This window comes from Syngnathus leptorhynchus, chromosome 9 (assembly GCF_054491065.1).
Source record: "Syngnathus leptorhynchus isolate UIUO chromosome 9, UIUO_Slep, whole genome shotgun sequence".
NCBI classification, from domain to species: Eukaryota; Metazoa; Chordata; class Actinopteri; order Syngnathiformes; family Syngnathidae; genus Syngnathus; species Syngnathus leptorhynchus.
In genome coordinates, this window is record NC_141203.1 from 5511076 (window position 1) to 5537963 (window position 26888).

Below are 26888 nucleotides of genomic sequence, written 5' to 3' on the forward strand. Positions count from 1 at the left end.
CAAATTAGCCAGTGTTGACGGTAACCATGGTTACCCATATGGGTTTCCAATAGCAAGCACAGACAAGGAGGACTTGTCTGCGTTTGTCAATTTTAATCAAAATTACAATAATTCATAGGGCATCAAAAGAAACATTAGTTCAAATCATGTCAAAATATACTTACGCTTGTATCCAAAGTTTCAGCTGAACTATAATAACTCACAAACAGACCATAAACTAATGTTCAAATGTATTTATTTGTTCAAACATACATTTATGAGCACTCTGAGATACATTTAGCATTAACTTATTGCTCATTTAAATAGCATTTAAAAAATATTTCCAAACCAAAACAGAAAATGCAGGGCCAAAATAATTCCAAACCAATCAGCATGAAAATTCTCTTGAAATATGACTTTTGATTGCCACAAAGCACTGTCACAATGTGATACTTTTCGCTGGTGGTAACAATAAATAAAATGTGGCAACATTATTATAGGTTTCCCCCTTTAATATATGTATTACAGGAGTGTCCAAAGTGAGGCCACAGGGATTTTTTTTTTTTTTTTAATGGCTCACATGAAGTTTGGACAACCCTGCTGTAATAGAAGTGCAAACATTTGGCCTGGTATGAGATCGGAGTGTATTCACCCCTAACGATAATGCTTCTTGAAGTGGAGGTACAGTGTCTTTACATAGAGAGGAAAAGGCGTGCACTCTATACAGAAAAGACAGCTACAGGATTACTGGAAGCATGGCGTCATGGCATTGACCATCTACCGAGCAACAACTTATCCCTTTCCCGAATGGATGGAAACATTTCGGAGTCATTCGTCCGGTTAGCCTAGGACGCCAGACCGAGCAGGAAGCCTCCGACGAAGCCGCTTGTGACCACAATGTTCTTCTTCACAAACGCTGTGGACTAAGAGACAGTTGTCTTGAGTTTTGAGTATTTTATATTGAATACGAGCCTAGGCACCACACTAACCCATCATGAATTATATTGACCAAGCTTGATTGTCAATCTCAAATAACATCTATCTTAGCCTAGATTAACCTTGCAATCGCCTCATATAACAGAGGAGGGAAATTATCAGGCACAGAGGCGGCCTTTATTTGTACATTTTTATACAAGTACATACATAGGCATAACTGTACTTTTGCCAAATTGTTTAAATTAAATTTTCCATAAATAATGATCCCCAAAAACAATACATATCAAAATGAAAATGTGTAATTACATCTCATTAAAAGCCTGGTGGTATACGTGGAGAGGTGAAGTGAGACTTTGTTCCCCTTTAAGCAATGTGATCCTAACAGTGACAACCATTTTCTCCCTGAATAGGAAATGTAGACAGTAATTTGACGTGTGTTGAAAAATTACTGTTGACGTGTCCTGCTGTAACACTGTTATGTAATACAAACCTCAAACTGAGCTTGAATATGATTGGTTGAAAGATTGCTCCATCAGTTTAGCAAGTGAACCACATTAATGACTAAGATGTGATAAAAAGTCGATGTTTTTCTCCTCACCTTCTCAACTAACGTATTCAGCTCGGGACCTGCTGTGTCAGTGTTCTTCTTGATCTGCTTCTTTGCTTTATTGACATCCTTTTCAACTCTCTTCCAATCCACTTGGATGTAGCCACTATTGTTAGCTATCTAGAGGGCAGACAAGGAAGAAAACACGTATGGGTGGTTCTCAGAAAGTATGCTTCAAGTAGTGTGAATAACGTGGTCTATTCAGTTGTTTCATATTGGTGCGCTTGGTATATGGACAAAAAAAACATGAATACCTGTAACAACAAAAGTCCTCCGCCCACAGCGGTGGCAGCAACCTTGCCAACCTTCTGGAAAAGATAGCCTGCACACCTGACAGGAAGCACAGGGGATTTCTTAAGGTTGAGTGGGGTTCCATGCATATCAATCGGGGCTAGTTTGAGTCTGATCAATGTCAGTGAAGGCCAGATTATCTGATAAAACCTTATCCTGAGCAATTATCCTATGATGTTTTATCACCAATTTCCTCGTTAGTCAAGATTTAAGATCATCACTAAATCTACCTATGATCAACCCAAGGACTTTGTGACTGACATGAAATTGAATGCTAGCCAATTACGAATGACTTGGACACAATTAGAACTGGCAACTGGTTGTGGGGAGTACTATGTATCTCCCAAAACAATTCACCTCATTTGGGGGTCAGTGTTGTTATATTAACTACAGGGACCAAACCATTAAACAATGTAAAGTACAGTACAGAACACTATAGTATATTAGAGAACGTATTGTTTCATAATTCTTCGGCTGTACCGTTAGTGTTGAATAAGAGTGCTTATGTGTCTAAGGCAAAATATGTGGTTGACCTCTTTGCCTTGATCTTTTTTGTCAACAATAACCATCTTGAAGTCCAAGCGATTAGACTAGGGTGTGCCTCTCACCCAAAAGTCAGACCGATGGGACAGGCTCCTGCTCACCCGCAACCCAAATGAGGAGAGGCGGTATAGAAAATGGATGGATGTAGATAAAGTCCCTTTAAATTTGTACATGTACAGCCTATCAAATATGCAGGGTTGATCTACTAAAGCACGTGTAGCAATAATACATATAAAATAAATCAAATGTATTAATTACCATCCACTGACTCCTCCTATAGCTATCTGTGTGGCCACTGAGTATTTCTCTGCTACCGGTCCGGACGTGTTGCCAAACAGACGGTTCCACCATCGCTGACGTTTGGCGTACTCGGTCAGATCGACGACCTTATCGGCGAGCTGCTCTTCCAGATCTACAAACATGAAGAAGGTGTACAAAACATGAGTCAGCACCACAGAAACTGGCGTTCACTCGCACGACACAATAGTCAAGGGTTGTTATTTTACCTTGAATCTTTGTGGCGTGACTTAACAGCACGCACTGACGTTTCCACTTAATTGTCAAACATTAAGACAATAAAAAATAACCTAATATGTTGTTTTTTCCCCTCACAACATTGTTAACGTTAAACGAAAAGTCCTGGAGTAAAAACCATTGCATAGCATCCTCATGATATACGGCTAAAAAGTTAGCCAACATTAGGTAATCGTACTCCAAAGACTGTTGCTTTTTACAGGATGCAAGATAATCAGATAACCACCACTCACACAGTTATAAACTTTGCACCCGAAGCATTTTATGTGCATGTACATGTGTCAAAAGACGAGAAAATAGCTTAACGACTTGCTTACCCTTGTTGTACTTCGCCATTTTGGATCCTCAGTTGCCTTCACGTCCGTTGTCACTTGGAGTACTTTTGACATTCAAAGGGAGAAAGGGGGCTGCTTATGTCCAAACTATATTAACTTTGAACACAATATCACTAAGCTTCCAAAAATAGAAGTGCACTTCTGCTGTTGGTTTAACCATTACTTACAACTGCCATATCACAAAAGAAAAAACAGCTCAAATTCCAAAAAGCCACGACCACAAGTCCCAGTTTGAGTGAAGCAGTCAAATTTGACGTCACATCACATCCAGGTGAATTGTGGTTAATGTAGGATTTGGGGTTATTTTGCGACAGATTTGAGTGATTCAGTTCATGCAACAATTATTGCATGTGTCATGCAATATTTAATTGATCATATCATATGACTTTCACATAAAATGGCGTTTGGCGATTGGCGTTTCAGACCATTCTAATAACGCTGTTAATTACGTCACCGCTTATCTGTCCGCCAATCGCAAAAACTACAAAATGGTTGCTACGTCGGAACCCAACTTCCCCTTTTTTCGCCCCTTTTGAACGGCAGCTATTCTGACCAATTAGACACTAAAATTTAGGATTACGTAATGACAATACTGTGGGTGGAACCAATCGCAAGAATTTGAGGGGCCCGAAGGCCGAACCTTTTCTTGCCAACACGCGCGCGTTCGTACGCGTGCTCGCCAAACGTCAAGCGGGGACAGTCACGTGTTGGTACAGGCCCGCAGCTGATTGGACGAGGCGCGCGGAAGGCGTGTCGACAGCGGCGGCGTGCGTTTGCCAGTGTGACACAATTACAACAACTTTGAGCCGATGGTTGGGGAAGTTTATGATATTATCAAATTACACCCAGTCGTAAAAAAGCCAACGTTGCATCCACACCATGCACACATCGGCGCCGGGAATCACGCTGTTAAAATGAAGCGGGTGGAAGCTAACTTGAAGGGCTCGTTTCCTTGAGGATTTGGAAAGAAAAATACGCTACGCCCCACGCGAGTTGCAGCGAACAAGGTGTGCAACTCCTCCGTTGCTCGTGTCGTCTCGCCAGCCGGGCTCGGCTCCCCGTTGTTTATTCAACTTGTCCACCATGAAATCGTGCGGAGTGTCGCTCGTCCCTGCCGCCACCACCGCCTCCTCTTCGGCTGCTGCGCGGAGCCTGAGCGCCACTGCTAATGACGAGGAGAAAATGGCGTCGGCAAAAGCGAGTGAAACCGAGGAGGACTTTCCGACGCTTACGACGCAAGAAAAAGAGCGCCTACTCGGAATGGACAGGTTAGATAGACCAAGTGTGGTGTTAACGTCTTTTTTTGTTTTTTTTGTTGGGGGAAATTCCGCTTCGTTCCTAAAGCGTGTTGCTTTACGCAGTTTGTAACAACACAACACGAATGCCCCCCTCTAGTAACACGGAACCGCCTGTGTTGTGTCCTCTACTTGCAGTTCACTGTTTGGATTTCATAGGCTTCAAGAAGATGGCGCCAGAACGAAGGCCTTACTGTTAAAGGTATGCCACCTCAGTGTAACATCACAGTCGCCTCTTTCCATTATTTCCTCTCGTTACTAGTGCACATCCCCTCCCGAGATAAAGTGGCAGCGACCTCTCAACGCCACTCGTTGCTAATGCGGCTAATGTTGTTAGCAGCGACGTCCATAGACGTGAATCTGCCCGATTTGACCTATAAGTCACCATTTAGAACACCATATTCACGTTTTCGTAATTATGAGTGGTCCTACACAACTTTAACACAACGCAATCTCCTTAAAAAGCCGTGTGCTTCGTTAACGCCACGTTTAATCGCGCCACAGTCCCAAGCTAGCAAACGATGCACAATATCAACCTTCAGAAATACTTAAGTTTCATTGAACGTGGCATCCAAAGCAATACGTGTTTATCTCGCAACATATATTTCAATAAAAAGAGACAAACACATGCTAGTTAAACGCAAGATCCACAGCCCAAATCTTGTTCGTTGTAGATTAGAAGTCAACCAACGCTTGCTACTTGACTGCAAAGCCCAGAAAGCGTGCAAGAAAAAGCCATCAAATGTAAATAAGTGTGCCTGGAAATTACAAAGTCAAATAATAAATCAAATAATAGCTACGCGACAAGTTGACAGTTCTGAGTTCATACAATAACGCTCGTCTAGGTGCGTCAGCCCACTAATGCTAGCGTGTAGCCGCTACCGGTCCGCCGTGTACAGTGTAGCGCATTTCTGCCTCCTTAACACAAACTTAGAAACATAACTAATGCAATATTCTGCATATTTCAAAAAATAACGGTGGTATGATTGCACGCAAAATGGCGGCGATGGGATGAAAATACTTGGCGAACGTTCCAGGCTAACTCGCTTCGCTAGCCGGGCTAATCACGTTAGCTTGAAAATGAGATCATGATGATACTTTTGTAACAAAAATGATAGATGGCTGCACAAAATATCAGCATAGAGTTTGAACGACATGTGGGCAATTTAATGTAGCCATAAAACCAAAATATGCATGCAGGCAGAGCTTCCTTTTGCCTTGAGTATGGCTTTCAACATGTGGTTTGTGGGCTTCTCGTTGGTGAGTGACGAGTGATATGGCGTGCTGATATTGCCTCTCGATTGTTATGTTTGTGCTCTGCTCGAATTATTTTACTCATTAAAATGTATGCAAATGCCATTAATCTGTTCCACCACAATAATTTTTTTTATTTGTGTGTTTCTAACAAGGAAATCGTCTGTAATTGTATCAGAAACGACCCCAAATAAGAGCTTTGTTATTCAGTAGACCTTTCATAAAAGTCTGGTTAGAACTGCGTTAGGGAGGAAAGACAGGAGCTATGAACAGAAATAAATTCACGTTTCGTGTTCAATGTACGCTAACATTCCTTTTTAAATGTGTTTATTTCTGAGTTATTTTTTAATTTCTTGATCACACTTTGTCAGAGTTATGAATCATTGTTCGGTTCACTAACACAAATATTGCTTTTTTCTCCTATCCAGGCTCTTAGCTGCTATAACAACCTCATCCTGAAAGCAGAAGGGAAAGTAGATTCTGACATTTTCTGTCAACTCGGCCATTTCCACCTCTTGTTGGAGGACTATCCAAAAGGTTGAAGTTGTTTGTATAATATTTTCAAATATTGTCTGTATTTTGGACAACCTGCTTGTATTTCCATTGACCGTTCTGAACTTAATTCCATCTCCTTATTCTCAGCATTATCTGCATACCAGCGGTACTTCACTTTACAGCCGGACTACTGGAAGGTGAGTTTACAGAACAACTAAGTAGTTGACGACAATGTGTGAGTTATTTTTTCTCTCTCCTGATGGCCATTTTAGTTCAACTACAGAGCTTGGTGTAGCAGTGCAACCAGTGCAAGTTAGTCTAGAGCACTGTATCTATCGGCTGAGGAGTTTAATCATCAACGACACTGCAGATGTGAAATAACGTTTTTCTTGCATTTCCCCCAGAATGCTGCCTTTTTATACGGGCTCGGCTTGGTCTACTTCCATTACAATGCATTTCAGTGGTGAGTACTATTTTTTATTTCTTTTTGTCTATGAGAATGTGAACTAACCTTGCATCCTAGTGGGCAACACATTGGCAGGGTCTGACATTAACGGTGGCCTGATGGCCCTGAAAATTTTGTCTGAAAGGCCTGAAAGACTAGCACAAAATTACTGCAATGATTTATTTTATTTTTTTTCAGATTAGCAATGTCCTTTTTAAATGTGAAATCTGTGTGTACAATTGCGCACAAGGCCGATGTTCTGTATTTGCATGGAACCATCACTTATTCTCTTGGATGAATGGCTACAGTTGGTTAAAAAAATGCTGATTTTGCCTTTTGACATCTATTGGAAGAAAATGTTATCTTTCTGCTTTTCACTGTACAAATAGGCCAAAATAAAATAATACCCCCTCCTTTCACCAGGAAAAGAAAAAAATGATTTTACATATTCAAGGGAACATATAAGTACATAAGTATTACAAAATTCAGATGCCCATGGCAAAAAAAACCCCAAAAAAACAAAGAAAATAATTTTTAGGTAAAATGTTTATTTTTATTTAGAATACATATTTAATGGATTTAATTAAAAAGACTAAGTAAAGAATAAATGCACATTTAAAATATTGCAGAGGGTTTTGATATATTGGGCTTTGTTGAATAGAAGAGGGGTAACGATTAGGGATTCTATATTGGCAGATACTCAAAGCCAAGTGACTTGGACTCATGCTCACATGCAAAAAAACAACAGCAAAAAACCATCAGGGCATCTTTACTTATCATGTGGTGAGGAATGAATGTTTATGAACAGCATGTTAACGCAATAATTGCTGACGGTGAAAGCAGCAACGTTGCTATTTGCATGCTTGGTTTGTGTGAATGTGAGTGGGTTATGTCACAGTTTTAGAGGTAAACTGTCACATTTTGGAATTAGGAAATTCATACCATTTGCACTGATTGTCCAATCTCAGAAAGCTGTATAGCTTAATAGCTTCCAATGTGATCGTAACCCAGGTTCTTCTTTTAGCTGCAGTCTTGTCTCACACTTGGTGACACCACTGAGCTTTCCCAGCATTCTCTTCAGGCTCTGCCAGTGTGGGAGGAGAGGGCGATAGCGAAGCATAGCGATGGAGGAGTGGGAGGGGTCCGGTAGAGGGAATGGGAGCAATGAGTTCGAAGTGTGTGTGTGTGTTCGTGTATGTATGTGTGTGTATGAGAGCTCACTGAGAAGGGGTTTCAAGCTAACGTGCCGTTGTTATTCCAGCCACAAAAGGGAAGAGGTTTATTTGGAAGCTTTTTTTTCTACATAATGACGCTTGGTATGACAAGTTGCATTGGATCATTTTGAAGAGGCCCTTGATTGGGCTAAACATTGGCACTTATGTAATAGGCCTGCTAATAAAAATTACATCAGCTCTAAAATTCACCCCACTGAAAAACTCAGAAGTGATTTGGCTTGAGTTGGGCCAGCATAGTTGGCTTTCTGCCGCAAAATTTCTGCTTGATGATGGCCCAAAGGCTTTCAATGACCTTGAAATCAATCAAGTTGATCGGCCATGCCAAAATCTCAAGCTGTTTTTCGGCGGACCTGTCTTGGGTCATCTTTTCCGCATGAGATTTATCTTGTCTTTCATCAAAATAAGACATTTGCAAATATATACTTTTACTTTGGAAAACAACAACCATCAATACTTCCTGTGTGATATTGCTTAGCTGTTGTTTTTTTAATCACGAAGTAATACCAAATAAACTAAATTGGGGATTTTTTCTGAAATACATTGTAATGCAAATACAATTTTATTTGAATAATCAATTGAATAGATAGTAAAAGAAATATTCAAAGTGAAATTCTAAATGTATTTAATGGTGACAGCCCTAAATGTGATCATGATAGATTTTTCAATGTTCATAATCAACATGCATCATCTTTTGCAGGGCAATCAAGGCGTTTCAGGAGGTGCTCTACATTGATCCCGGTTTCTCTCGAGCTAAAGAGATTCACCTGCGACTTGGACTCATGTTTAAAGTCAACACAGACCACGAGTCCAGCTTAAAGGTACGGCTGCGCTCTTAAATGTATACATACTTTCTGCGATCCTTGCTTCAAATAACTTGCAATAATTGAGAATATTTGCACTTGAATGTTTTTGTTGTCTTTAAACAATCTACATATCTGGTTATATGATGAAATGATGGCCTTTGTCCAATATCGTTACACCTGTCAAATAAACAAAGACCATCGGACTAATCCCGGCAGCCCTTTTCTGTTTGTGGGTAAGCGTTTACGTGTTTAAAACACGCTAAGTCCATCTAGTGTGTGAACTTAATATGTTCTTAAAGTAATTGCATATGCAGAAGAAAAGTAACAGTCATTCGCAATGTAGTGTTTACGGAACTACTGTAAATGTGGTCCAGCTTGTAACCGACACGGACAGATCTTTTTCTTATCTCATATCCACAGGAGCAATTTGGAAGGAGGTAGAAATAGAGTATTTTGGGAGAAATGAGGCAAGAATTTTCAGTCTCGTTTCATGGAGACGTCAATAAAAAGGACGTCACGTCATTAAATGAACCGTCTACGTGGCTATTACTATCACCGCAAATGGACGTTTATGCTTCATGTTTCACACGACATTAAATTAATGTCAAAAATAAAGTCGATGCTGTTAGTTGAGATTCACGGCCAAATCAAACAGTCAATCTCTCACCCAAACAGCCCGCTGAGCGCATGATGACATCTAGGTCTGATAGATGCATATGACCTGTTTCTGTAAATGAAAATTAGAGGGAACACACACAGGCACAGAACTGTTGCCTTTTTGCTGTCTAAACCTAATCAATATATTAAGATGGTGAAATGGTGCATAACAATGTTTCTGTGCAAACGCCTTGGCAGCACTTTATCGAACGAAGCATGTTGGCACGTGCTACGTATCGTCGCTCAGCTTTGGATGCAGCCCTTCCGCTTGAATGATGGCTCATTGCCATCACACAGCTTCACATCACGCGCACGCACATACACAGACTGTGCGACTGGTCCACTTCCCCAGAACCTCCAAAGTTGGGGGGGACGTTAACGCTTTCAATAGTGAACTCGGGGAACATCACCAGATCTAATTTCCACTGGAGCTAGCTATCTAACGAAGGCAGCTCGCTGTTCAAAAACATGCCAGAGGTCCCAGCAAGCAGGAGTTAACCAAACCAAAAGAGATAAAAGCTTTCACGGGTTTTGCCTTGGGTCGCAGTTCTATGATGGATTCTGCCAATAATGAACCATAAAAGGAACATTTCGACTGGAGCAGCTACCTCCAAATTGTGCAAGATTATAATTTTTTTGGAAGGATAATGTAATTCAGATTTTGATCTCACAGCTTTGTCTTTTGTGCAGTATGTGTTGGGTTTACATTTGTAGTTGTGACAGTTAATGTAAAGAATGGGATGCATGAGTTCCTTCATTTATTCTTTGAAAACCAATGCTGTTTAAAGAGTAATTTTTTTTAAACCAAAAAAAAAAGAGGAAACACTTGGAGCTGGTGTAGCTCCTTTGAGGTAATATTGTGCCATCTCTTTCTCTTGCTGCACGGACCACTGCAGCCATCTGAATAGTAATCACTGACACCAGAGTAGACGAGAAGAGGAGGAGCCGGAGGGGGCAGAGAGAAGTAAGGCAGCAGTGAGCAAACGAGAGAGTGAGAGAGAGGAAGGCAACAGATATGAGGAGGGAGGTGGAATGTCAAGCTAACAGTCAGTGCCGCATTATCAGCCTAAGTGTGAAGAAGGGGGAAGGTGAGGACGGGAGGGAGCCGCAGGACGATGCGTGAGGGCTTCCAGGTAGAGGCTGACGAGCCGCCGTAACATAGGTAACACTTTTGTGCATGTCTGATTTGTGACAAATGATATTCCGAGTCTCTTAGGAGACCATTTATTTCAAGCTGGCGTGTGCATGCATCTGTGTGCGCATGTGCTTGGCGCCGCCGGCCCTCATTCATTCCGACAGTCGATTGTCTATGTGGCTGTCACTGCCTCTTGAAACATCGTAGGGCCTTACTGTGAAGATACCGCTTGGTATTTCAACGACTTCCATTCCGAGTGTAAATGTGAACCTTGAATGTCGACACCAAGCCCACTGTGAGCTATTCTCATGTCTCCAGCTGACCCAGATACAGCACCATGCTTGAACGTAGGTGGGCAGCCTACGGCATGTGGGTCATATATGGCCCCCGAGAGCGTTTCACACAGGCCGTCATGCAATTCCAAAAACGATGAAAGCTGTGAGCAGTGATGAAGGGGTTCTTGTACCCTGTGGCCGGGTGGATTTTTCATGGCTATGTACATCTGCACCATTTTCCACCTACCCACTTTATGGGCAAAATTCGCCCCTCTCTCCTGTATACTTGATTTTAATAGATTATGGCGGGGTGGACACTCAAGGAGGCGTTTGAGAACAGCCACTGGAACCAAACTGGCTGATTTTCTGTTAGTTTTAAACAGGTGTTCCCAGGTGCCTGGTCAGAAAAAAATATAATTGGATTTGTTGCATTATCTTTTTCATATATTTTTACATTAAATAGGAAGTCTGGCCCAATCATCAGAGCAATATGTTTTATGCTCCCTCACTAGTCTAACATTTTGCTGCTGAATTCATATTCCACAAACACAATTTTCATGAAACTACCGTGTTTAGACTAGTGGGGGTGCATAGAACATACAAGGGAAGGTTTTGACTTCCTCGTCCACCTCTACTTTGATTGCATTCATGCGTGCTCATGGCCGCGTGAGACATGACTGAAATTACAAGATATCACACACCCAGTGTGCAGTTGATTGCTCCTGGCTGCTGGTGTGCAGCAAGATACAATGAAGAAGAGATCCGTATGTAAAGAGACTAGCAGGTGTACATTTTAATAGAATTGGATGTTCGTTGATGTTCATGGCATGAGACGTTAGGTCCGTTCAACCAGAATGGCATTTGTTGATGTCACCCGGAAGGAGGCTGAGTTGTTATGTACTGCATCATTGTAGCAGAATTTTTTATTTACCGTAATTTTCGGACTATAAGACGCACCGGACTATTGGCCCCACGTGCGCACGTTATTTACAAAGAAAGACAGTACACAGAAAGCCTTTTTAAAGTTTTAATAACGTACTTTAACATGTCTTTCTAAACGCTTCCTTTCAGTAATGTCCGTCTTGATCTCGTTCTGTCTCTTCCTTGTGTGAATTATATGGCACTATTTGCCTGGCGGATGGACATGCAATCAACACACCACTTTTCTCCCCAGTGACCGTGTCACATATCCCTCCGCCCAGCAAAGCGGTGCCGCACAACAGCGGTCCGGTACACAGCCATTTTACGAGTCTATAAAAGTGATCAAGTCATCACAAAAATCACAGAAAAAAATCCATAGATAAGCCGCACCGGACTATAAGCCGCAGGGTTCAAAATTTGAGAAAAAAGTCACGGCTTATAGTCCGAAATTTACGGTAAATCCAAAGCTGAAAATGGGGGAATTTTGTTTAGCAGTATTTCAGTATGGCATCACTGGAGTTTTAATTTTGGTAACATGAAAATGTCAAGTAGTCGGTACCCTAAAAGGACAGTGCCAAATGTTGGGGTCATTTATCCACTTGTCCAGATAATGTTGTCGATCAGTATCAACCAATCAGAAAACGTCTGTGGTTGGTAACCCAAAAGTAGTCTGCCAAAAACTTGGTTCAGCTTAGGTCAGTTATTTTGGTGCCCTTAAACTGTTTATATGGAAATGAAGGAATGCAATTGTCCAGTCACCAAGCAACACATTTCAGTAGCCGTTAAGATATCATACTGCTGCAGTTGATCCGCCAATTAAAGGTTGGTGTGGTTCACGTGTGCTGTTGTGGTATTCTTCAAAACATACTGTCAGTGCATTCGAATATTTGCAGTGAGACACCCAATATATCGTTCTGCCATGGCTGGTAATCTAGCTCCATGGTGCCAAAAAGTGGTGTGGATTCAATTCTTTATTTTGATACTTGTCCAGTTTTAACATGGTATTGTCACACTGCAGTTTATATCCTTACAAGAGGTTAACTGAAATTGAAATGTTCTCTCCCCCCTCCCCCTTTCTGCAGCATTTTCAGCTGGCTTTGATCGACTCAAACCTCTGCACTTTGTCCAAGGCTGAAAGTAAGTCGCCGACTGCTCACCACTATTTATTGAAATGTCTTGTCCCTCTACCTACATAGCATGTAGAAAACACGAGGAAGTAGGGAATTTATTCTGTACTCTGCTGCCGTTTCCTCCCTAAAAATGGCGTTGCCTTGGAGACGAGCAGAAGAGAGCTGCGAGATCTAGAATGCACACTGCACATGCTGACTGCCTTTTCACATCACATGCACGCACACACACACACACAGAGACACACACACACACCACTGTCCCGCTGCCCTCCTCCCATCTGTCCTCCATGCTGGATGCATTTTGTACCCACTGCGATGACTATGGGCTGAACATGTAATATTGATTTTTAACAAGAAAATATTAATTCATTTCTTCTGCTTCTTCCCCCCCCCCTCCCCCCCACAGTTCAGTTCCACATTGCTCATTTGTATGAGATCCAGGTAAATGGCACAAACTCTTCATTTTTTTAAATATACGTAAATTATCTCTGCATGCTATTAGTGTCAGGTCACTGGGAAATGAATGTTTTTTTAAATTAGCCTATGTTCTCTAATTAAGGCTGCGTCAGAAATGTCAAAAAATGTTTGGTTTTGCATTTGCAACACAACTACATACTCGGACTGTCCCACACAACATGTGAATGCATATTTTATAAGACTCAGGCTCCCTCCTCCCCCAAAAGCAGTCCTCACTGCTCCCAGAGTCAGCTGGTATCTTTTTTCACAGCTTCTGCTGGCGTTCTAGTGATGGTGAGGGTTGACTCTACCAACATTTTTTAAGTCTTTATTGTACAGTATATCACTAGTTAATTAAATAGTTAATTGACTATAATTAGTTGTATTCTGGTTCAGAAAATTGCAATTGAAATTAAGATGTGTTCTTGGCTTTCTGCCTTTGCTCTTCTTGGCATTGAGATAATGTGGAATGGGTAATTGGCTGTAGATTAGCATCATATTAGCTATTATACTGTGCACGAGATCGCTCAATCACCTTTTAAATCCCGATTAGCTATTTGTGAATTCCTTGTCCTTCTGTCTTTGGGAGTGAAAGTTACAAAATAAATTGCTGTAATAGGGTCCAGCAATAATGTTCTTGACAAAAGGTTACAAATTGTTCTGAAAGTGATTATTGATAGGTTGACAGGTTTATACTTGTATAGCTCATGACATGTAATGTTCTTGACAAAAGGTTACAAATTGTTCTGAAAGTGATTATTGATAGGTTGACAGGTTTATACTTGTATAGCTCATGACACAGACCACAACAATTAGTGCCCTCTACGTAGTTTATATTACTGTGTGTGCCTGTGTTAGCGGTGGCCCCATGGCCACCACGTGAGTGAATAGGGCCGCCAATTATTTAATATCAAATTAGTTTCAATCAATCTAGGGGTACTGTCAGTTTTGCCCTGGCCTGTTTCATGAGTTTTTGAACCACAATTCAAACACATTGCATGATTTTCATAGTTTAGTATTCCTTAAATTTGTATTTATTTTCAGCACGATGGAATCTTAGAGTTCGAGCGACACGCACTTTGTTCAAGAAAGAAAGGGTGCAAAAAGACCTCAGCCAAAACTCATTTCTTCTGATGTGGTTTGCTGGATGTGGCCAGTAGGCCTTGAGTTTTGACACCTGTGCTCATATAAGATGACCTTTGCTCACTTCAGAGGGGTGAATGTCAGATGGATCATCTTTGTCTTTAGCCTACTTGGGTTAATAAGCCGATGCACCGTCTCCGTGGTATTTTTTTGATTTTATTTCAGACGCCAGCAGGTTAATCAGGTCACAGAGTCAAAACAAACAGCTTCTCACATTTCATATAGACACATAACTGCAGTGGTGATTTAGTGGCCACCCGACAGAATCACACACTTTAATGGTCCAGACGTGTTGAGTCTGGCCTTTCCTCTTACTCTATGACCCTCCCCCTCCCAAGTTTGTGTTTGTCCAGACAGTCATTACAAGTGTGAGGAGCTCTTTTGTCTGCGCGCCTCATGTCATAAAACACACCATCCTGTCTTGACTGGATCGACGTCTTGTCTCTTGTCTGTTTTCCTGCAGAAGAAATATCGAGCAGCGAAAGAAGCTTATGAAAGTCTATTGCAGACGGACAATCTTCCTGCTCAGGTGAAGGCGACCACACTGCAACAGCTTGGTGAGTGTCACTGGATCTTCGGAACTACTTCATTCATGTGGATGGCACTCAAAGTGACACTTTGGTAGTTTTTTTTTATCTGTATTTTATTTTGATGAATATTGGTCCAAAACAAAACACAAACATTTCTAACATGGCTTAAATCTCCGGCACTTATGTGACTTGCAACATTTTACTTTTCTTTTAAATGTACAGTTTTAGATATTTTCAAAAACACAATCATATATTTTGAAATTGTCTGATTGACCTAACGGGAGAATATTATTAAAAAAAATGTTTTCTTTATAAACAACAAACCTAATCACTGACTGAAAAGACAGAATATGTGACTGAAACTGAGTATGTCAAATAGTTTTCCATGCATGTCAAGGACACACACACACACACACACACACACACACACACACACACACACGCTCTCGTTGCCTTACCTGCCGGTCCCGGCTGCATCTCACTGCCCCTTTGCGTCAATAGTGTTCTCCATGTGTTATCTTGCACAACAAAAAGTAAGAAGAATAAATTCGACAGCTCTGGAGACAAATCAAGTGTAAACATACGTAATAGTAATATTCTATGTGGACAGTTGCATCATTGAGCTGGAAAACCACCGCCAAAATTATATAATTCTCATGGTAGTATCAGGTAAACTAATTGCCGCTTCTCTCTTTAGTTGATTGTAAATTCCCCAAAAATCAATTGACCTCTCTTAATCCGATTCATAAATCAATTGACAAAATAATTAACAGATTAATCGATTATTAAAATAATACATCCAATACATTGCACTAAATCCAACTGCAGAAGTATCACTGAGAAGCAAAGCTTGTGTTATGGAATTCCTCATTGCCGTTAACGTTTGTGTCTTTCACGCTTCCAGTCCTGTCTTGTTGTTGAAAGCATTTCACGATTTTATTAGACACATCAGACGCTGGCACTGCTATCATTTAATTATGTGATTCAGCGATGCCTTGTTGACATTTGAAAGAACAGTCACAGCAGTCCTTTTTTGCTAGGTTCTGTTAAGATGCTCAGATAAATCATTTGTCTCTGATGTGGGTATTTCACAAAATATTGTCAATTAAAATAACAATGTATTTTAATCAAACCTTTCCAAAAGGCTGCTTAAGTGATGTTTCCATCATTTTATGATGTATAATTTTTATTTTCCTACATGGAACAGTAACAGTAATTTGACAGCACTAAAGCCGAGTACACCCACAGGAAATAATAAGGAATGTCATAGCAACTGAAAAAGCTTTATGTAGCCGTTAAAGCCTGGCCCTAGTCTTTCATATTGATGGCCATACGTAGCATACTAAGATCTTCTCCCAGTTGTACCATAGACGGGCAACAGACTCTCCACCCCCAGTAGTAAAACACATTAACCAGTCTAGCCAGCTTGGGTTGTCATGACGATAAGTGTAGCGTGCCACAGGTGTGTCAACTAGCAATTATGAGGGGGCAATGGTCTGTTTACAAGAAGAGCACTCTGGTACCTGTAGTGTAGTTAAAAGATGAAAGGATCACTTTTTCTTGTCAATGCTGTTTTTTTTTTTTTTTTTATAGCACTGTGAGGAATATGCTGCATTTTTAATAACCGATGCAACCTGCTTGGGATTTGCTGGTGCTCAACCTGAACAATGTTTGCTAAAAAAGAGGTTTAGAGGTGTATTGTTTTGTCTCCCGTAGGCTGGATGCATCACACGGTGGAGCAGCTTGGGGATAAAGGCACCAAGGACAGCTATGCCATCCAGTGTCTGCAGAAATCTTTAGAAGCAGACCCAAACTCTGGCCAGTCCTGGTACTATCTTGGCAGGTGAGGATAAGAAAAAAAGCTTAAAAATGACCCAACCTTTTATGTGCGCTTTCATTTTATTCAGCTTATTCAACGTATTTATCAAACTTGGCAAATAAAAAGATTGATTGATTGTCACTCATCTTTCTTCCTGCATTTCATCTTTCAGGTGCTACTCTAGTATTGGCAAAGTGCAGGATGCATTCATCTCCTATCGTCAATCCATCGATAAGTCAGAGGCCAGCGCTGACACTTGGTGCTCCATAGGGTAAGGATAGAAAAAGAAACGCTCAATCCTTGATGCAGAATTATCGCACGGGTGACAGAAAATTAAGAAGTTCCATTTCCCTCTTTTTAAACCTTGCACAATTATTGATGGGGTGAATCAAACATGAATAAAAGCATGGCAAAGGAGTCACCATTTTGGTGTTTGCTTCAGGGTGCTCTACCAGCAGCAAAACCAGCCTATGGACGCGCTGCAGGCCTACATCTGCGCCGTACAACTGGACCACAACCACGCTGCTGCCTGGATGGACTTGGGCACACTTTATGAGAGCTGCGGACAGCCGCACGACGCCATCAAGTGCTACGTCAATGCCACGCGAAGCAAGGCCTGTGTCAACACTGCCGCGCTTGCTCAACGCATCAAGCTGCTGCAGGTAGACTGTATTCCTTTAGTAAATGTACGCTGTCAATCCTGTTAGATGTTGTTGACTCATTGCCTGTTGAAATCATTTTCATATCTGATCACTGAGATATGAATTATTTCATAATTTGGTGCTATGGTAATGATCAAACACCTTCATGACATGAAACATTTGTGATGCGTTCTCCCCCAATTTGTGTTGTCTTGTTGGTTCCGTACTAAAACGTGTCTTGGCACAATTTCTCCTAGGCTCAGTTGTGTAACCTACAGCCAGGTAGTCTGCAGAATAAGAGTAAAATGCTCCCTAGTATTGAGGAGGCGTGGAGCCTGCCCATCCCTGCTGAGCTCACGTCCAGGCAGGGGGCCTTGAACGCTGCACAGGCACAGCAGGTGAGAGAACCAGCTCCTACTAGAGACTTCAGCCACAGAGAGAATCAAAATGAGTGGCTCTAATAGGCTACTTTGAATCTTGGCATGGACATAAAAACCTATATATAAATGCAGAGGTGCAGATGCAGAGGGGACAGTGAGGTGTTGATCTTTAATGGGGTTTTTCAGGTACAAAATGATACGGAGCGTGACAAGCGTCATATTATGGTCCACTGCACTTCATGTAAAGATGTACCAATCTTGCATTGAAAATACTATGCAAGGCATGATATTGCTCATGGAATCTCATCGTATTATTAAGAAACATTTCTTTGCATAATTTGAAGTAATATACCTTGCAACCCAGCCTGCATGCTTGCACATTGATGCAATATGATTGTTGCATTATTCCACAATCACACCATGAAGACTCTGATTAAGATTTAAGGCGTGAAACCAAGCGGTATTTTAATCAGAGTGTTGTCATACATTCTTTATTTGGAAGCATGTAAATGTAGTGGGTGTATGCAGAGGACCCATGTCTATTTTCTCTCCCATTCTCTTTCGAAAATGACTTCAGTGGTCTTTTTGCATCGTTTGGTTTTTGTTTTGTTTGTTTTTGCCTGCCAAAACGCAGATGGTTGTCATCACAAGCTGTTTCTCTGCTGGATTTTGTAGGCTTGTAAGGGGGAGCTAGCCCAAAGCACCAGCAATCACAGCGACCTACAGGCCAGTCCTGCCAAAAAGAAACGCACTGCCAGCCCAGCCAAAGTAATGCCAAGAGCTGTATATTTGTGCCCAGCCCACACACATTGCAATTTGAGTGAAAATACTGATCTCCCACCCTTTTTTTCTTCTTTCTTGGTTGTGTGCAGAGTGTTGCGGACTTGTGTCCAAACAGCGCCAATCAACAGCCGGTTCATAGCTGGTACCTTACGCCGCAGAAGCTTCAGGTGGGAAATGTGAAGTCATTGTACAATGACTCGCAATGGTGTTCAGTAGCCTGGTGGCATTAGGCTTTTCCAGTCGTTACCTTCGTTGTACTGTGAAAATGCATGGATGGATTGATTGCTATGCTGTAAATGTTGTTTTGTTGAATCATTTGTGACGGCAAACTGTTTAAGACTGGAAGATAATGCAGACTATACATTTTGTTTGACTGCAAGACAATTTCCTGACCCGGACCTCTATTCTCTCCTTAAATGTTGATGAAGGGCCCCCTAGTGTCAGACCAAGCACATTGCACGTTTACAACAAATTATATTTGATTTCATCTTCCGGTTTTCTTTGCAGCTTCTGGAACACTTGCGAACCAACAGAGCCATCCTCAAGCCCCTCCAGGTGCAGATGCTGGATCAGCTGGAGAACCAGTTTTCACTCATGCAGCAGCATCAACAGCAGGTACACATTTTGACCTTTACAATAGTCTACAAAAAAGTAGACCGAATTTCTCAGTCTTTCTTGCCATGTCAGGTGAGGCAGCAGTCAATGGCGGGTGCCCAACTGCAGCCCAGCCTTTCCAACGGTCCTCAGGCCAAGTCCCCCAACTGCCGCGAAGGCCCCCCCTGCTCCTCCCCCCTGAATCAGGCAGCCATCAGACCACCGTGTGTCGTCCAGCCTACGGCCAACGGGTCATGCTCAAGTCCATCATCTGGGCCACTCGACACCCAGTCTCCTGGCGGGGACCACGCGATGGTGTCGGGAGGTGGCAGCACAAGCAACGGAAACGTGCCTTACGCGCAGCAGAACTCTCTACCTCACAACTGCACAGCCGTCAGTCACCCCAGCACCAGCAGCGCTAGTCCCGCTCATTCAGACGAGACATGGAGGAGCCCAAATCGCAGCGCTAACACTCAGGTACTGACAAACCACCAATATGTTCTCAATGCAGCGACAATTCAGAAATTCAAAAAGATAAACTTCATAAAAAGTTGTGCAACCCACTTCATATTTTTAGAACTCAAAAGAGAGAGAATTTTCTCTTGATTCATTGTTTTTCTTCTTTGTCTAGGGGCTTCACAAAGGTCCAGGTTCACATTCGGCAGGTCCCAATGGAGAACCCCCTTTCTCTTCCTCCTCCTCCCCTCAGACCTCATTCTCTTCCTCGGCTATTCTCAATCAGGTGGGACATTCTTCTGGGCCCTGCACTGCCTCATCCTCTGCCTCCTCCTTATCCCCCACCTCTCCCAGGTCCACCCCCAACCACTTGTCCTCGCCTTCCCACTCCACCACTACCTCAGGGCTCCACACCAAAGACAATGCGCCTTCTGGGGGTAACACGGGAGCAGTCACCTCTCTGACGTTAGGTCCAGAAACCACCACTGCTGCAGGGATCACCCCGAGTCCCGGCGCCACTCCTACGCAGGGATTGACTAATCACATCCAGCTGCGGGTAACAGACAGACCTGGCTCTCCAGCCCCCAGTGCGCCCATTATAGACAATCCTTCACTCTCAGGCTTGCAAAAGGGAAAAGCCACCACCGCCGCCACCACCACCACGAATGATGATAATAATAACTGTAATAACCACGGAGGGCCTTTCTCAGCGAAAATCAACAATGTCCACGCGGATGCTGCCAATGCTGCGTCGGAGAACTCCTTAGCATCCTCGCCAATGTCCACCACCACTACGACCGCTGTGCAATCCCCCGATAGCCTCTCCTGCCTTAACAACCAGACCGACAGTCAGGGGCCCACAGTGAATGGGAAGGAGGACTCTCACAGCCCACAAAAGGTGGAGACTCCAGAAAGGGTTCCGCACAGACACTTGGCCCCTGTTGCCCTGGCTCCCTGGTCTTCTGTGTCCATCTACCCGAGCTCCAGTGAGGTGCTCAAAGCGTGCAGGTACGATGGTTCCTATTTTCCCACTCTGGTTACAAAATTAGACGTGAGCGTTAATAAGTGGTCAGCCTACTTTTCTGCTTATCATTTCTTGACTGCCAAAATGACTTCAGTAAATGCATAATCAACTCATTCATTGCCAGCTCAGGTTAAAATGGAGCTTAGATGTCTATAGCAGTGGCTTTACCAAGATGACCAAATAATATCTCTTACATTCGGGCTGTTTGTAGTTGCTTTCACATGCCAACTTCTTATTTGAGCTAATCATTTGACTTACCATGCCTCAGAAACCTGGGCAAGAACGGTCTGTCGACAAGCAGCATCATCCTGGACAAGTGCCCGCCGCCACGCCCCCCAAGCACCCCCTCCCCTACCCTGCCAAAGGACAAGCTCAACCCACCGACGCCCAGTATTTATGTGAGTCGAGGTCCCTCACATACAGCATGCATGATGCAAAACGGTTCCTCATGAACCTCCCTGGAAGCCGTCTTAAGCGGTGGCTAATCCTTGTGCTTCTTTCCTGACAGTTGGAAAACAAGAGGGACGCTTTCTACCCTCCTCTCCATCAGTTCTGCACCAACGCTTCTAACCCTGTGACAGTCATCAGGGGCTTGGCAGGAGCCCTTAAACTAGGTAAGAAACCACTTAATGTCCCTCTTTGATTGATTGAAATTAAAACATTTATCGTATTCCATGGACACTGCTGCCTCAAATGGTCTGTTGGTTATTTGACACAACTGTGCCACCTGCAGGAATCAAATATTACTGCACGACAGATAATCGAGAGAAAAATGTAATCATGCTGCCCTTGATGTATTTTTTTTTAAATCAAATTCTTATAAACTCCTCCACAGGACCCAAACTTGGTACTATATAATACACACAAGTAATGTACTGTCTCAACTCTGAAAAAATACTTTACGTAATCCAATGATGATGAATACTGAAGTTGTGATGGAAACCTTTTGCTCCAAAAATAATTGTCTCAGCTCAGTGATCAGGAAACAGCTTACATTTTACTCACCCTGTTAAAAATTAACAGTGCATTTGAGTCTGTGTATATCGTGCTGTGTAAATATCTTAATTACTTTTGTGATTGATTTAATCTTTGAAGCATTCATATTAATTTGTGCAAATGCAATGCCTTGATTTTAGTACAGAATTTGAAATTAAATTGTTCAGAAAGGGAATATCTCTATTTTGGCAGCTCTGGTTTGTTTCTAAGGCTAGTTGTTGTCTTTGTTGGCTTGACAAACTAGGTTATGCACCCCTCTTTTAATTTATCAGACTGTCAGTATGATTGACACATCCCACCTCTTCATTAATATGCTCAAATCAGTGTATGACACGCGCACAAAAAAATAGTACAATGTACAAAAGCAGCATCAGTCGTATGCCAAACTCCATGTTTAAAGACTCAAAAATGCAGATAGATATCCATGCTTGATTGCATCGCCATGTTCCTGCTCTGCGCAGACTTGGGCCTTTTCTCCACCAAGACGCTAGTGGAGGCCAATCCCGACCATCTGGTGGAAGTGCGTACCCAACTGGCTCAGCCTACCGACGAGAACTGGGACCCCAGCGGCAGCCGCAAGATGTGGCGCTGTGAGAGCAGCCGCTCACACACCACAATCATCAAGTACGCCCAGTACCAGGCCTCGTCTTTCCAGGAGTCGCTACGGGTCAGTAGTAACTGGGATATCCAAATTGTCTTCCATTTTCACTTCCTGAATGTGGAATGGCCATTTGTTGAGATACACATACTTATCATAAAATTTAAGCTGATATTCACAGTATTTCTGAAATAGGAGGAGAATGAGAAGAAAAAGGAGATGGAAGTAGAGGCAGCCTCATCTGACAGGTGACTTTTCCTTGTCTGCATGAATGGAATTAACAATTTTTACGTTCCTCTTCCTAATTTTGATGCTCTTGTTTCAGTCGGCGGAGGAAATGTCCTTTCAAGCACATCAAGTTTGGCACCAACATAGACCTCTCGGATGAAAAAAAGTGTGTACCATTGCATACATTACACCAAGAAAATGAAGATGTTAAATGTCATTTATTGCCTCTGGAATACATAGAATCTATTTTAAATCTATGTAAGAACAGCTAACAATTTTATTTGCCGTTCTATAAATGAATTTGACTTGAGGATCACATTCAGATTGTGGGTATAAGTAACTCCAGTCCATTATTGAAGACCTAAGTTGTCCATATACACAACAACAACAAAATCTGTTGACATCTATTCAACATTAATAGTGGGCTTTCTTTCACTTGCGTGTTGGGAGTGTTCATCAGTGCGAAGATCCCAAAGATGTCCAATGTGATACATGGTGGTTATTTCAAGATGTTTCATGCTCTCTGTAATGTTCCCCTCCCTTCCAGATGGAAGCAGCAACTCCAGGAGCTGACAAAGCTGCCAGCCTTCTCACGGGTGGTATCAGCGGGCAATCTGCTCAGCCATGTGGGACACACCATCCTGGGCATGAACACGGTGCAGCTCTACATGAAGGTTCCTGGGAGCAGGACACCAGGTAAACACAGCCCTATCCTCACTTGTAATCTCTGGTCACGTTCACGAGTAATAACCACTTGTGTAATTGTTTAGGTCACCAAGAGAACAATAACTTCTGTTCGGTAAACATCAACATCGGCCCTGGTGACTGCGAGTGGTTTGCTGTGCCGGAACCCTACTGGGGCGTCATCAATAGCTTCTGTGAAAAGTGCGTTGGAGGCTATGTAACTTACTGCATGCATGATGTTTGATTTACAGTCTTGATGCTGACTTTTGGGGGGCTTCTCTGACAGGAACAACATCAACTTTCTGATGGGCTCCTGGTGGCCAAACCTGGAAGACCTATATGCCACCAACGTGCCCGTGTACCGCTTTATTCAACGCCCCGGGGACCTGGTGTGGCTCAACACGGGCACCATCCACTGGGTTCAGGCTATTGGCTGGTGCAACAACATTGCGTGGAACGTGGGACCCCTCACAGGTGGGAACATGCTCAGAAGACTGCTTGCTCATTGCCAATTATGATATGATCATGAGGTGTTTGATCTGTTGACATTTCCAGCCCATCAGTACAAGCTGGCCGTAGAGCGCTACGAGTGGAATAAACTGCAGAGTGTCAAGTCCATTGTTCCCATGATCCACCTCTCCTGGAACCTGGCCCGCAACATCAAAGTGTCCGACCACAAGCTCTTTGAGATGATCAAGTGAGATCTTGCCTCTCTTTTCAAAAACCTTTCCTTTGCCTTATAGCCCAAGGTGATATTTACATGACTGCCTGCGGTCTCCTATGGTGCTTGGAAATCTTTCAGTCGTTACAAGGTTTGAATAGTGCTTAAATTCTCAGGTGCTTCAATTTTGTTGTTTGAGCTATTGTGCTGTCTCGTATCAGCACAGTCATGCAAGGGAGGTTTACCTGCAGACAGGTGGAACACTTTGAATCATCAAACCTTTGTTTGCCATCGATGTATCCGTGCCAGACGTATTTATGGAATAAATAAATAGCTCTTTACTGGAAAAAAGGAAAATAGGGACATATATAATAACCTTCTGTGGGTTCTTCACAGAAAAAAAAAAAACCTACAGATGGTTGGAACAGACCGACACGTTCTATGTTTGTAATATTCTCATAATTCACTGGTATTGTTCAGGGGGCTGGACCAAATCTGAAGGTGGTAGTTTTTGGACCCCATGCCTGATTTCGATGATTAGACTATGTCTGACCAATTTTGCAGACATGTAGGACATTTTGATAGCTTCACAATCTTTCCTCCGATGATGCACGTGCATGGATGCACACACTTTACACAATAATTTAGATTTTTGTAATCTGAGCCAATGTGTCCATTGTAGGTATTGCTTGCTGCGGACTCTGAAGCAGTGTCAGATGCAGCGAGAGCTTTTGTTGGCTGGTGGGAAGGAGTTAGTGTGGCACGGCCGCACCCAGAATGAGCCTGCGCACTACTGCAGTATTTGTGAGGTAAACGACATGGGCCATGTTTGTATCTCATCCTCCACCTGTGAGGTCTGCTTCGCTCATTCCGGCGTATCCTCGTCCAGGTGGAGGTGTACGACCTGCTCTTTGTGACCAGTGAGAGCAACAGCAGGAAGACCTATGTGGTGCACTGTCAGGACTGTGCCCGCAGGGGGAGCCCCAACCTGGACAACTTTGTGGTGCTGGAGCAGTACAAGGTTGAAGAGCTCATGCAGGTCTATGACAACTTCACTCTGGTAAGTGCGTCTGACAGAGCAATACATGACACTTTTTGGGGGTCGTGCAGTTACAGTGGACCATTCCTCAGGACCTCCAACCTCGTCTAGAACGCAAGCCCAGGAGGGTCAGGACATCACTTGTCATCTAATTGGCGTTTTTTATGAAGTAATGCGGCAAGGAACTTGACCGCAACACACCCATGTATTTATTTATTTGGGGCTGGAATCATATTTCAAGTCTGAAATCGTTTTATCGATCAGTTGACGCTAACGCTTCCATGTGTTCTTGAATGCCGCATAACGCATGTACTTCTCCCCTTTAAAGGTTTCAAAGCCCCTAAACTACATCATTTACAAAGCCACCATTTTGTTTTGTTCTTTTTTTTTCCCTCTGTACACGCCATCAAGCATTTAACTGATAATAATTTGTCATTTTCTCCTCACAGGCGAGTCCATTGCCTTCCTCGTCTTGACGCTGATGGACGTTTTTTTCTATCCACAACGGACTCTCCATGCATCTTTTCATTGTCGTCGTCAATCTCATTTAGGAAGTAAGCCGTCAGTCCTCTTAAAGCTCGCTCTGTAGCGTTTTCCCAAGGCAGCTAGCTGTGCGTAAGCTGCGCGTCTATGCAACTCGCCTCCCCCCCAGTGGACTGGAGGGGGGAAGGCAGCTCCTCCTAAAGACTGTTCCACTGCTGGACTCCCAACATGAAATCTAAGAGTTGTACATATTATATGGTTTCAAATCACCCGACTACTGACTCTTTTGTTCTCAATTCTTTTTTTTGTGTTTTTTTTGTGTTCCGGTGGCCATCACCTAGCTGTTTTTTTTTTATATGTTAGTATAAATAAATGAACATGTTTGTAATGTGAACAGTTGAGTGATGAAGTCTTGGCGACATTTCCCTTTTTTTATATATAATTTTGCTGGAACAATGTTGATAAATCATTTGTAGACACAAGGCCACGTCACAGAGAAAAAGGGTTGCACATAGGGTTTTTTTGTTTTTTATGTAAATGTACACTATTTATAAATGCATATTTATTGCTTGGAAATATTTGTTGATGGAATGCTGTTTTATTTTTTCCCTTTTTCAATTTGCTCTCCAGAATACCTGCCATTACATTTAAAGGAGCTTTGTGATTTTTGAGCAGACCTCCTATGTTTTGTATAGAAATAAAAATGCTTACTAAGCATCGTGCAGAGACCTGATCTTCAATTGGCTTTGTTGTTTGAAGGATGTTTTATGCGTCAATAAATGAATTGTCTATTAAATAGTGGATGTTCTGGGTTTGAATGAGTTTGACAGATGTGCTTGCAATTTTCTATATTGGTTTGAATGTGAGTGTGAATAGTTGTCTATTTATTTCCTATACAATTGACTTCCAGAATCCACTAATAAAGCCGCTTACCGTAGCAAGAAATGAAGCCAACTGGATATTTACACTGCAACTCTTAAGCGTGCCCAACTTCAATATATTAAATTTCTCTTTAGTGTTTTCATGCTATTATTTGGTCTCCTCTGCAAAAATACCACAGCGTGTGGCCGACTGTTTCATCAAAAAGAATGCAATTACAAATTTTCTATTATAAGATATATCTCTGAGTGCTACTCAAAAGGTTGGTCTCTATCATGTTATCAGAACCAACAATGAAATGAAAGCAAAGCCCAGCAGGACAAAATTGGCTGCAAAATGTAACCCTAAGTCACAATTACTCTGGTTGATGCAAACAGTGAAATTTGTTCTCTAAGAGCATCTCATTGAGCACGTGTAGTACGTCATTCTTGAAATTCTTCAGAATTTGGCACAGTCATACCCTCCATATGAAAGGATGAAGAAATACTTCTGGAGGTGCATGTAGTTGCCCCGATTCCATCGGGACCACACGAGCATGCTGTGAAAATAATAAAACGGGAGGGAAAAGATTGCAATTTTCTCATGTCTTGTTTGATTTTAATTTTATTTTGTTTGTATTAATCT

The 26888-nt window shown here is 42.4% G+C and overlaps 2 protein-coding genes across 4 annotated transcripts; one reads left to right on the forward strand and one right to left on the reverse strand.

Annotated features, from left to right (window-relative positions):
* Positions 1 to 218: 218 nt before the first annotated feature.
* fundc1 (FUN14 domain containing 1) lies at positions 219 to 4733 on the reverse strand. 2 transcript variants are annotated; one of them, XM_085919984.1, is made up of 6 exons: positions 4715 to 4733; positions 3208 to 3269; positions 2615 to 2768; positions 1777 to 1852; positions 1514 to 1642; positions 219 to 902 (listed from the first exon to the last, which is right to left on the reverse strand). In XM_085919984.1, the coding sequence occupies exons 2-6, from the start codon at positions 3224 to 3226 to the stop codon at positions 825 to 827; spliced, it is 456 nt and encodes a 151-aa protein (XP_085776110.1). In that variant the 5' UTR covers positions 3227 to 3269; positions 4715 to 4733; the 3' UTR covers positions 219 to 824. The 2 variants fall into 2 exon arrangements, with proteins under 2 accessions (XP_085776110.1, XP_085776109.1); XM_085919983.1 differs by lacking the exon at positions 4715 to 4733 and adding an exon at positions 3393 to 3689.
* On the forward strand, positions 3938 to 26279 carry kdm6a (lysine (K)-specific demethylase 6A). 2 transcript variants are annotated; one of them, XM_085919982.1, is made up of 30 exons: positions 3948 to 4493; positions 4659 to 4722; positions 6203 to 6311; positions 6417 to 6466; positions 6674 to 6732; positions 8647 to 8767; positions 12823 to 12877; positions 13277 to 13311; positions 14933 to 15026; positions 16716 to 16842; positions 16991 to 17089; positions 17261 to 17480; positions 17717 to 17857; positions 18515 to 18607; positions 18712 to 18789; positions 19130 to 19237; positions 19310 to 19693; positions 19848 to 20680; positions 20965 to 21094; positions 21205 to 21310; positions 22154 to 22359; positions 22486 to 22538; positions 22616 to 22684; positions 23066 to 23214; positions 23289 to 23403; positions 23489 to 23676; positions 23758 to 23899; positions 24546 to 24672; positions 24753 to 24923; positions 25352 to 26279. In XM_085919982.1, exons 1-30 carry the CDS (start codon positions 4309 to 4311, stop codon positions 25376 to 25378), a joined length of 4338 nt encoding a protein of 1445 aa, XP_085776108.1. In that variant the 5' UTR covers positions 3948 to 4308; the 3' UTR covers positions 25379 to 26279. The 2 variants fall into 2 exon arrangements, 1 of the variants encoding a protein (XP_085776108.1); XR_015067245.1 differs by lacking the exons at positions 24753 to 24923; positions 25352 to 26279 and having other exon boundaries at positions 3938 to 4493; positions 23758 to 24014.
* The last annotated feature ends 609 nt before the right edge of the window (positions 26280 to 26888 follow it).

Excerpts from the sequence above, each read along its gene's own strand:
- fundc1 (XM_085919984.1), bottom strand. Across the intron at positions 1,853-2,614 it reads ATAGGAGGAGTCAGTGGATG|GTGTGCAGGCTATCTTTTCC; the intron begins GTAATTAATACA and ends GCTTCCTGTCAG. Across the intron at positions 903-1,513 it reads TGAATACGTTAGTTGAGAAG|TCCACAGCGTTTGTGAAGAA; the intron begins GTGAGGAGAAAA and ends ACTGTCTCTTAG.
- kdm6a (XM_085919982.1), top strand. The coding sequence starts at position 4,309 with ATGAAATCGTGCGGAGTGTCGCTCGTCCCTGCCGCCACCACCGCCTCC. Across the intron at positions 6,733-8,646 it reads CATTACAATGCATTTCAGTG|GGCAATCAAGGCGTTTCAGG; the intron begins GTGAGTACTATT and ends CATCTTTTGCAG. Across the intron at positions 23,900-24,545 it reads AAGCTCTTTGAGATGATCAA|GTATTGCTTGCTGCGGACTC; the intron begins GTGAGATCTTGC and ends TGTCCATTGTAG.